At 33.0% G+C, this 12,509-nt stretch overlaps 1 protein-coding gene across 1 annotated transcript in view; it reads left to right on the top strand.

The window, feature by feature from the left end:
• Positions 1–11,730, top strand: part of MDGA2 (MAM domain containing glycosylphosphatidylinositol anchor 2) — a 913,329-nt gene extending 901,599 nt beyond the window's left edge. The window contains exons 16-17 of the mRNA XM_061430940.1: positions 7,025–7,130; positions 9,794–11,730. Coding sequence (XP_061286924.1) covers positions 7,025–7,130; positions 9,794–9,882 — 195 coding nt within the window. The 3' untranslated portion in view covers positions 9,883–11,730. The remainder of the gene's footprint in view (positions 1–7,024; positions 7,131–9,793) is intronic.
• The last annotated feature ends 779 nt before the right edge of the window (positions 11,731–12,509 follow it).

Genomic DNA, 12,509 nt, shown 5'->3' with positions numbered 1-12,509 from the left:
CCTTTGTTCTGCTTTCTTCATAATCTATAAATTCTGTATAGGGCAGTCATAGAGCAGACCTCGTTTGACTTCTGTCACTCAGGGTTCATTGTTCTTCATTACCTGATGTCGTCTAGTGTTCTCAATACCATTCATTGTTTCAATATTTTTGTCAAGTTCTTTGGCTGTTTCAGTGGGGAGGATAAATATGGTTTCTGTTACTCTATCCTGGAGGGAAGTCAATCAAAAAATGAAGATTTTGAATCAATGAATTTCTAAGCTATTTAAATTACTAATGAGAAATGAAGATGAATAAAATATTTTTTATATTGGATCTTTAGGTTCTTCTATCTCCAAGACATTTCAAGGTCTATTGGCTAAGGATTACTTCGCTTCATAAATTTGATTGTTCAAGGAAACACAACTGCGGTATCCGACCCCATTTTTTAAAATTTAATTTTGTTTTCAAGTTTCTCGTAGCTGTTAACTTCTTTTCCAACTGTTTTTTTTCCTCCTCAAAAATCATTTATAAACTATCAAGCTTCTCAAAAATCTTTCTTTGGTGTGTGATGCCTACCAGAAAAACATGGCCCCCCCCAAAAAAAAAAAAGTATGAAATATATTGCCATATAAATTAAGTTGTGAGTAGTTTTAATATTATTCAAACGTAGGTTTGTGGCATCCAAGAATGTCTTTAATTCAAGTGGATACGGTTTCTCTTACCTCTTGGAATTTTAAACGAAAAATAAGTGATTCTGAGCCTCTGTTAACATTGACACATTTTATGTTTTATTTGTTAGGAGTTTGTATACATTCAAATTAGTTTGATCATAAACTCTAAAAAATAAAAATAAAAAACCATCACTTGCAAAGTTCTTTGTCTAAGTCTGTCCAATATATTTGCTTAGCTGACAATAACATTATTGTGTAGTACTTTTTCAGGCAAATAGAAATTTTCTCCTACTGAAATTTCTTTGGGGCTCTTTTTCTAGAATTGATTTAGCATGATCAGTGCTTGTAATGAAAATATATTTAGCTATATTCAGAAGGATTAGGGGGAAAGTTTCTAAAAAGTAAAATTAATACAGTGTTAGTCTTCCAGTGTCCCTTTTGTTTTATATCCTACACCTAGTAAAATATTTAACTGCCCCTTTTAATCCTTTACTTCTTTCACAGTGCATTTCAGACATTTTCTGAGGGAAAAGTATAGAGGCATTATGAGACTGACTTTACATTTTCTTAGTCACAGGCAAAAAGAATTCTGGAGATCTTCTATTCTTATACTCTCATTTAAAGATTTGGAAGTAGGCTTTGAGACAATTTATCTTAAATCACACAAATCCTTAACATTAAATAGGGATTGGAAAAGAGATTATAATGCTCTCATCACATCATTCTGCTTTTATATTTATCTAAGAATAATAACAATCCAGAAAATGTTGTCCTTAGTAGACATTGCATGCTTGTGTAGATATATATCTGACATTTTAAGCCAAATTTCAGGGCAGTTATAGACATGATGATGGCTCCTGAAATAACTAGCAATTGAAAACATTTTCTAATTGCAGTTGATAGTGCCATCTAGTTCTTTCTGTTTTTGCCAGCAGTCAAAATCTCATGTTATTATTTGATATTAGAAGCTTTGACAACCAACTGACATGTATCCAGCAAGTTGGACTGGCAGAGTCTTGAGAAGTTACACTCAGTGTTAATATTTATGTAGTTTCTCAAATAAAAAAAAAGAAAAACTAAAAATAAAAAATCAAAATTTAGGCTACCCACCTGTTTATTATGTTGTTGCTGTTATTGTTCTGTTGCCCAGTCATGTCAGACCCTTTGCAGCCCCATGGACTGCAGCATGCCAGACCTCCCTGTCCTGTACTGCTTATTATGTTACCTCTCTTCAAATCTCTTCCGTATTAGTTATGGATAGTTCTCCTGCTCTTTGCACATAAGGGAAAAGGCCATACTCCCCTTCTGCGATGGCCCACACTCTGTGGAGTGCGCTTCTCTCTGTATCTGAACAAATCCACATGTTACCTATCAAAAAAAAAGGGAGCGGGGGAAGGATAGTCTAATTATTTGCTGAACCAGTAATAAAATGAAGGTAAAATTATTAATGTTACTAGCTCTTTTCAACTTTATTCACATCCTGAAGTTTTTCCAAAGATGTACACTGTCAGTTTTCAAACTGCATTCCAAATCTTTGCCTTAGCAGTAATGATCAGAACCAATATATGTCATCAGAAAGAAAACATTTGCAGAAGGCACCATTAATGTTGAAGTCAGATCATCAGAATTGTGTTGTAATCTTTGACTCCCCATCTGCTTTTACTCATTAATGCTACACGTAGCTCTTCCCACTTTTCTGAGAAGTTATATTTGAACATCAGTTCTAATAGCATCATCTGTATTTTCCTACATATTGATATCTTTATCTTTATGCTTTAAAGCATTATAAATAAATGTAAAAAACTATCAATCGATGACTTAATTTTATGTAGTGTAGTTCTAATACAGAAATTCACATATATTTTTTTTAAACTCCCACTAGCATTTACTCACTAGGAATTAATTTTCTGATCATGCAGTATTTCTCACATATTAAGTTTGCTGAATTGCATGCACACACTGTGAAAATATTACCATTTTAAATTTGTCACTTCAGTTAAGGGAAGCCATTTTAAATAAGATCAGTGTGATTGTGTGAAGAACAGGCTCTGAGTAATTTGAACCCTCTTTCAGGAGACCTAAACGTCAACATTCTCTCCCTGAGAATCTAGATGCCATTAATTCCTTCTTGAAGGCAATTAAGCCAAATCTGTCAGAAGTATTGAAGAGGAAAGGAACGTAGTCTTATCCTTGCAATGTAATAGTAGTCAGAATCATGATGGTACTTAATTAAAATATGACATAATTTAAGCTATTAAATTAGAGAGAATTTCTTCTCTGAGTGAATATAATTCAGACTTTTTTCATTGCATACAGATCATATCTTCCAAGTTGAGATACATCATATTATAATAACTATTATAGTTTCTCATCTTTGTATTTGAGGAAAAAGATGTTTGTCATCAAGGATTTATTTTTAAAAGCACTTGAAAGTTTGGCCAAGGTACACTATTTAAATTTAATACATATACATCCTATCTCTGTTATCTCATAGTCAAAAACAATATAAAGGAGAAAGTGTCCCTCTAGATCTCTGTCTCAAAGCCATTTATAAGTCTATTAGAATCTATGTGTCATAATAATTCAGATAGCATTGTAGTTGGTGTTCAGAGCATAAAGAGAATAATGTAATAAATATTTCTTTGTGAGAATCCAGTGAGTTAAAAAGAAAATCTATATCTTCCCAATAACAAAGCTGCTATGGAAATTAAAGGAAACAAATCAATACACTGCACAGTATATTTTTCTTTCTTCTTGTCCAAACAGGACCATCAGGAAGGTTACAGTGTTTCTCTAGCCTGTTGGATTGGATCTCCCTATCATCACAAGATTTCAAATAAATATTAAAAATACCAGTTATAACTGTACCAAGAGTTTGATAGTCAAAAGTTATTTTTATTATCCCAGTAATAACTGCTACTAATTCTCTGATTTTTTTTCCACACAATAACTAAAAATATGGAAAGTAATCAACTTTATTCGGAGACAAACTGTATTATCTATAGTTGTACAGATAAATTTAAACAATAAGTTTACAAATCAGTTTTTACTACTTCATTTAGGATCACCATGAAATATTTGTATAAAAGAGTGTTCTGGATAGAGGCAGTCCTCTGGGCATATGGCAATTCAACTTTTGCTGATTTGTATTTCTGCTGTTCATCCAACTACACACTTGTGGTCAACATTGCCAGTAGGCAAGCAGCACGAATATTGAAATACATCAGTCAGTCTACTCCCTGACATTTACCATAAAAGGCTCCCCAATACTCCCTCTCAATCTGACCAGAAAAGAAGGGTGGCAGCGTCCTTCACGGCCTTGCTGCTTGGAGAGCTTTGTTTTTAGCACAAGCCTAGGTTCAATCTTGTGTTTTTGGTCAAGCTGCACAGGGAGGCAGAAAGAGGGGAAGAAAAAGAGAATTAATAGGAAAAATAGAAGTGTTTAATACTTTAAACTCAGTAACAGAAGTTATGAAATGCTTTGAGCAATGGCAGGATCATTCTTTTACTGACAGGTAGAGTCCGGCTGCTCACTGCTTAATAGTCAATATAAGGCCAGGTTGGTGGAAAGGAAAGTTTGCGTAATACATCCTTCTTCATGCTTCCTTCCAGGATTAAAATTTGACTGGGAGGCAGAAATCTACACTTTCTTTCATTCAATCTTTAAAATACACACATAAAAGAAAAAATTGTGATGATAACATCCTACTTTTATTCAGTAAAGTATTTGTCTTGGGGGAAAGTGGAAAATATTTGATTTTGTGGAATCAGACTCATAATAGCATGAATTTTGGGTTCTGACTTTCTCCAAGATAACATTCCATTCATGTTGTTATCTTCAGGAGAGAAGACTCAGCATCACATGACTGAAACTAAGAAGGGGGTGGGAATAACCATTGATTTACTCTTAACATTGATTCTTTACCAGGTAAGCAGCACGTGTTAAAAAAAAAAAAAAAAAGGAAAAAAGCCCCATTGCTTAAAAACCCATGCTTAGGAAAAAGGCAGTACTTTCTCATAGATAGACTGCTGATAAGGGCAATTTAAAATGATCCTGAAGAACCATGTGTTCCAAATAATTGTGTATAGTACTTATGGGAAATATATTCATTTCAGCCTTGTTCAGAATAACTGAAAATAATTTTATTGTCTTAACAATACATACTGATTAAATAAATTTTGTTTTATCAATAACATGGACTATTCTGCTGCCATTAAAATGACTTCTCCTTTTCCATATTCAGTGCTTTTGAATTTTTATACCATTGATTTTTTATTTAAATCTTCTCTCTTGTAATTTAAATAGTCATCTGAGGATTTTTTAGCCACTACCCAGATATCTTCCAAAACACCAACCTAAGTCAAATGCAAATTATCATTCCCAGGCAGCCAAACTAAGGCTTCAAGTCCTGATTCTGTCTAAGGATGGAGCATTTATACACTGCCAACTTGGTTCTAAATATTTTAACTCTGGTCTGACATTTTATTTTGGCCTCAGTGATATAAGACAGATCAGATCAGATCAGATCAGTCGCTCAGTCGTGTCCGACTCTTTGCGACCCCATGAATCGAAGCACGCCAGGCCTCCCTGTCCATCACCAACTCCCGGAGTTCACTCAAACTCACCTCCATTGAGTTGGTGATGCCATCCAGCCATCTCATCCTCTGTCATCCCCTTCTCCTCCTGCCCCCAATCCCTCCCAGCATCAGGGTCTTTTCCAATGAGTCAACTCTTCCCATGAGGTGGCCAAAGTACTGGAGTTTCAGCTTTAGCATCATTCCTTCCAAAGAAATCCCAGGGCTGATCTCCTTCACAATGGACTGGTTGGATCTCCTTGCAGTCCAAGGGACTCTCAAGAGTCTTCTCCAACACCACACTTCAAAAGCATCAATTCTTCGGCGCTCAGCCTTCTTCACAGTCCAACTCTCACATCCATACATGACCACAGGAAAAACCATAGCCTTGACTAGACGAACCTTTGTTGGCAAAGTAATGTCTCTGCTTTTGAACATGCTATCTAGGTTGGTCATAACTTTCCTTCCAAGGAGTAAGCGTCTTTTAATTTCATGGCTGCAGTCACCATCTGTAGTGATTTTGGAGCCCAGAAAAATAAAGTCTGACACTTTTCAAAGAAATGGATTTGGACACTATTAACGTATAATACTTGTCTCAAAATAGGTAAGCAAGAAACCCTCTCTGTATCTAATTTAATTCTAAATTAAATATAATAATAATATAATAAAAAAAACTTCTCAAATCTTTTTATCCTATAAAATCATGAAACTTATCCTCATTCTTATGGACCATATTTAAGTAGGGAAAGGAAAGTCCTCAGAAAAATCACCACAAATTTACCTTTAAGGAGTCACATTAAACCCTCAAGATAAGACAGAAACAAAAAATTTTGTATTCATAAAAATAGACTTTTGCTGTAATTTGTTGCAATGAAATAAGATTAGAGATCATATTAAATTATACACATTAGTTTGATGTTGAACATAACTCTTTATTAAGCTAATTTTTCTTCAGAAAGAACAAACTAGGTATTTCATTTTGGTACATAGAAATTTTTCTGGGAATATAGTCACCAAGTGCATAGGTTACTTTTTCTACCAAAAGGATACTGGAAGCAAGGAGAATTTGTGAGATAAGACAGAAAATTTACAAAGTGTCTTATGTCTATAAAAATGAAATAAAAAATTGTTAATTGTCCTTTTATTGACTTTGTATCCAGAATTTAGTAATAAGTGTAGATTGATTTCATTCATCTGTTCTTTCAACACTGATGTCTTAAGACTTAGTGCCATCCACTGTTCTAGATACTGGAAGTTTGAAGATCTGCCACTAAAGACATAAATATCTTCAAGTATTTAAAAACAAAGCATATGGGGAATATGATTAACTTATTCACTGTGTAAACACTTGTTCTGGGCTTCTGTAAACATAGTACTGGCACAGTGAACCTGGAACTGATTCATCCATAAAATGTATCTTTAATAGAAAGCCAGTGTTATGAGATATGTTTAGAGAACATTGGAGGGAATCTATTTCAGAGGAAAAAAATGTCCTTACCCTTGAAAGCAAAAAGTGATATGATTTGTTTTTTTGTAGCTGTTTTTATTCTATTATTCAATTAGGTTTAGTTTTGTTTTAAAATTGTCACAGAGCTTATAAAATGGAAAACTGCTGTACAAGGAAGATCCTATTACTGGTTTTGTTGAGAAAGTTTTTTTGCAAGCAAGAATTCTGAAGACTACCAATAATAAATAATACCAGGATTGTCAATTTTAGGTTTGGCTCCTCTATTTCTCAATAAAAATTCATCTGCAAATCAAAGTTCTACATTTAGGTTTGTTTCATTCATATTTGTAGCTCATTTTTGAAGGTATTCGAGGTCCTGGCATAGAAGGTGACATTGCCATTGATGATGTATCAATTGCAGAAGGAGAATGTGCAAAACAAGACCTGACGACTAAGAGTAAGTATCTCTTCTTAGATCTGTTGGTGTGATGTTAAAGTAATGACTATTAGGCTAACATGGTCTAATTGTTATAATGAATTTACTTTTAGTTTGTTTATTCAAAAATTTCCTATGCATGAAACTCTAAAATTTCAAACATATTTTAAAATCAAATTATTAAATCCAGTGGTAGACACTAGACCTCAGTTATTTGACCTAAAATAAAAGTAATTTTGATTTTGGTTCATATAAGGCAAGCACACTTTGATTTTTAATTAAGGTTTTTAAATATTTTTTGTTTATATGATTAATTTCAAAGGATTTTTAAACTATTATTAAAATATCTGGCTAATCCAAATAATCAACCTACATTTATATAGCCATGGCTATTTTTATTCCCCCAAGTTTATGAATGTATTTTATAGGTCTAACTTATGCCAACCATTTTAACAGATTCAATCTTGTGATGAGTCTTAGTATATATGTAATAAGTAATGGAGTAGCCTGATTTTTTTCCTGGTATGATTAATCTCGTACATGCATCACAATCTTGTTTAGTAATTTGGTTTCACTATTTATTCTGGTTTGAGTATTATGATATAATGATATATTCAAATTGCATTTTTTTCACCAAAAATTCATTTTTAGTAAAAGAGGTTTATATAGAAAATTATAAATAATGCAAAAAGTATCATTTATGTATTGGGCTGTTTTTTTTTAATCCTCATTATATTATTTATGTGAAGATGAGAAATTTAAAATTATTCTTATGAAAAATTCCTCCAATTGAAGGATTTTCATAGAACCATCTGGAATCTTTAATTTTGTAGTTATTTAAAGAGGTATCAATTAAACTAAATATGTACAAATAACTTATTAATTATTTAACGCTTACAAAAACATCATGAAAATCCACTTTATATAAGTCTAGAGCAAATCAGAGTCTTTGTTAATTGAGTATATTTGGTGAGAAATTATATCAGTCTGGATGTTGAAAGTCAAATTTATACAACTGTCCACTGATTGCCCATAAAAACTGAATTGACTCCATTTTTCAATATTGTTAAGAGACAAAAATTAAAATTGTGTATAACAATGAGCCATTTTGCTCATTTTTTTCACCTTCTTGTCATTACACTTAACATTTCAAGTAACAATTTTAGTAAAAATTTCTCCTTGTGACTGGGTAATTTTGCTTTAGAAAATCAGTAGCTAAATCCAAATGAAGTAGGTTTATCAAATACACAGAAAAGCAAGCATTCTTCTCAGAGGGAAAACAGATTTCTTTTGAATTTCACAACATGGATCCACGACAGTAACATTACATTAATTGAAGATAGTTACCATCTTATACAGAAATCTTATATTTTTGATAATTAAATCACTGAAAAGTATTATAAATCAAATACACTTTCCAAATGAGGAAAGCAAGAGAACATAATTTACTTTCCCAAAAGGAGAAAGGAGAAATGTAGCCACAATGAAATGACCATAAAAACCCATAGGCACTTTATTATATGATGGAACAGTTTCATAATCAGTTTTGTTCTCCTAAACTACTAAGTTCAGAAAAATGTGTAACTATTTTAAGTAAGATATCTATATTTATTGGCAGTATCTTTATTTACCCTCTGTAAATCAGAGAAAATAAATCTAATTGAACAAAAAAATTTCTTTGCTATGAGATAATATTCTATTACATTTGTTTCTCTTTAACTATCACTTTTAAAGTTCATTTTGATGAAAACTGTTGGATGAATATTAAATTTATGTTAATTTTTAAGTGCAAACCAGCTTGGAGACCAAAGGCCTCTTCCTAATTGCTCAGGCTCCCAACCCCTCTCCAGTAGAAAATGTAGCACTCTGGCCATGCTATCAAAAGCTGAGATTGTGTGTCTGTCTGTAACCCCAGCTCACTCCTAGGTGAGACCTATTTTGTAACTTAAGAGAGGTTAATGAATTATTGGGTTTGTCCTTGTTAGTCCTCCTAGGTAAACTACACATTCTAAGAGGTATCATCTGGATATGAAATTTAAATTACCAGCTACAGGAGGCATCTCAAGGTTGATTGGTGAAACAATTTTTAGTTAGAACAGACTTCATAGCACTTTAAAAAATTACACTAAGGAGAATATTACTTACCTAGTTTACAGATAATTGGCTGATCATATATATATAGAATCCACTATTTGCAGTAGTTAATTCCTTTACCCATAATAATCCCTACCTAGTTTTCACAGAGTAGATTTTCTCTCAGTGGTCTTTAAGCTTAAACATCTCTGAAAACTTTTTTTTTTAAAAGCTGACCTTTTAGATTTTTGAGAATTTTCTCTGTGTGCATGCCTTCATGTGGCCAAAAAAAACTCTGAGGTTGAGCTAAGCCACAAATTCATATAAATATCTTCTGAACAGGTTTTGTAGCATATCATATCACTTCGAAAATCTGAAAATAGTTTTTTATCAAATTTCTAGGCATATATTCAAGTTATTTTCCTTTTCACTTGTCTTGGAAATGAATCTGATCAATAAAACAAACCAAACCAAAACAACAAATGTTTTCCAAAAATATCTTCTGTGCACTAAAATTGTTTTGTTGGTTCACTAAAGTTGTATTGGTAGCTACATGGGGTACTTAGTCTCGTTTTCCATTTGTTTCTTGGCATTTATTTCCTTGTCTTTAGATTCCGTTGATGGTGCTGTTGGAATTTTAGTACATATATGGCTTTTTCCGGTTATCGTCCTCATCTCTATCTTAAGTCCTCGAAGGTGACCTTACCCTGGCAGAGGCTATAAAAGATTCACCAGGCACTAGCATGAAGAAAGAGTCTTTGTAAATGGACACTGAAAAAACAAACTACCAAAGATTCCTCCACTGACTACTGACTCAAAAATAAAATAATAAAAACAAATTTTTTAAGCACTGGGGATAAAAAGACATCATGGAAATATAACTTATTCCGCACTACAAATAAAAGAAACTCTTGACCTGAGTAGAGAAGAGACCTTCAGGTGCTTCTATGGCTAAAAAGATTACATACAGCATCATCTGGTCATCTGGTTGAACTCGGAAAAAAAAAAAAAAGAGCTATAGAAATCCTTGTCAAAGCACAAAGTCATGGCTGGTTTTGTTTCAAATGAATAGTTTGCTTGTTACTATGGAAACCTAATGGCCTGCCAACGAAAACCTCACTGTAAACAGGGTACGTGAAGAGCTGGCGTTTATTTTCCTTTTGAGAAGGTTTTGCATAGAGAATTAAATAAATGTAGGCCCTTTTACCTTTGGTTGTTACCCTTCCTTGACAATAACCCGAACTCAGAATTATTTAAAACATTCTTCTTCCTCCCCACCTTGTCCCTATCCCACTTTTATTATTATTATTTGTTTTCCTCCCATGGCTAAGCTAGATAACTGTATGCTGTCTCTTTTTGCATGCACTACTATCCAGGATGGTAAACCTGGGCTTACACATTACACAGGCTTATCGGAGTTTGCTTGCGGCCACTTGAACACCCAAACTAAGTCATCTGTTCCAACGAAGAAACCAAACCACCATCTTTTATAAATTGCCATGGAAACCAAGTGCCTTCAATGAGACAAGCCTGAATAATTTTCAACTCAGAAGCTTGCACTGCTAAGAGTGGTTTGTGTAAAACTATTTTATAAACAAACTACAGAGCCTAAATGTGCAAATTACAGGCAAGACAACAAAGCCGCTTCTGAAGAAGAAAGGACCGAAGCTGCTGCGTAAGCCCATGCAGACGAGATATTTGTTGTTTGACCTCCTAGACAGCCATGGCCTTTTGGCTTATTGTCCATTAGAAAATAACTTCCATTGAGACCAGACATGGGAGCAACACTTTTTTTCTTCCAGGTTATTAAATGGGTCAACCAGAACAAAAGGTTGTTAAGATAATAATTAGCGCAGAAGGTGGTAAAACACAAGCGTGATTTTTTACTCTAACCTCCATTTGAAATGAAATTGGCCCTAGCTTTAGAGGGAACAAGAAAATGTCTGTGATTGCAGTGCATACAAACTCTACAGTGGAACTGGGCCTGAAAAATCTGGCTTTATTCTAAACACTGAGGGTAAAATGCCTCTGCCCTTTAGTCAGACTCTGTGCAAATTGTGAAATATTATTTTATTATTTTGCCAAGATTAAAAAACACTTTTACAAAAAAACAAAAACCTGTAAAAATGATTTTGAGCTACCTGAGGACAAATCATACCTTTAACCAGCCAGTTTTCCAATGCATTGTAAATTTCACTTAAACCTGTTGGTTATGAAAATTTGAAGATCTTTTTCCTTAAATTATCTCAGCTTTTAACTTCATTTAAAAAGACTTTGTCTAAAGAAGAATACTATTATTATTATATGTTCTTTCAACACCCCAGGATTAAAAAACTGATTATGCAAGTAATTGGGATATAAGTATTAAATTATAACATTTGCAAATATTAATATAAAAAGCACAACAAAATGTAGTGGAAAAATGACAACGCTTGATTTTTTTAAAAGAAAATTCTGTAGAAATGTTTGTGCAAATTCAGTAATTCAACTTAAAAGATAATTTTACAGCTATGTTCAATAAAGCCTCTTTCCAGGTAAGGTATGAAAAGCAGTATGTGTGTTTGTTGAACAATGTTCACTTATCACCAAAATGAGACTAGTTATACAATTTACTGGTTATGTTACCATGGGATAAATCTTCAGTGCTTCATATACTGTAATGTCTGCAGGAAGAAATTCTGATAGGGAATCTCTGATGCACTCTCCCTTATATGTAATACATGTTAAAAAAAATCAAACTTTTGAAAGTAAAATATGAAACAAATATGAACTTGGAATTTAATGTGTATTTTCATAGTTAAAGAGGGGACCAGTCTGAATATTCCAGTAGTAATAGAATCGAGCTAACTCAAGTTCTTTAAATTAAGCAGAATAAACAGATGAATTTAAAAACACATTTGAACAGATCAGGCATATTGAAAAATATTTCAAAATTATAGTCACCTATCTATTTTATCAAACCAAAGAAATTAAAGTAAACAATATTTGAGGCACTTAGCTTAATATTTACTAAATCTCCCTTCAGCTTGACTTCCATTTTAGGTGGCAACTAACCACTTCTCTCCACTCTCCCATATTACTGAATCATTTTTTAAAATTTATTTTCTGCATATTCATTTCTGATAATATCAATAAAAATATTCTAGATCAAAAGAGAGGCTTAACTCATTGTACCTGGCCTTCTTTCCTTGATCTTTATTTGAGTGAGGCTTTTGCAAAAATCACAACAAAACAAAATCTACATTCAGAATATTTGGATATGTATATGTCCTTCCCAGAAAAAGAATCAAGTCTTTTCTCTTAAGTCACCCTGCACAAAGAAACTGC

The sequence above is a fragment of the Bos javanicus genome, chromosome 10 (genome assembly GCF_032452875.1).
Source record: "Bos javanicus breed banteng chromosome 10, ARS-OSU_banteng_1.0, whole genome shotgun sequence".
Taxonomy (NCBI): domain Eukaryota; kingdom Metazoa; phylum Chordata; class Mammalia; order Artiodactyla; family Bovidae; genus Bos; species Bos javanicus.
The sequence above is the reverse complement of the archived record's forward strand: the minus strand, read 5'-3'. Positions and strand labels throughout refer to the sequence as shown.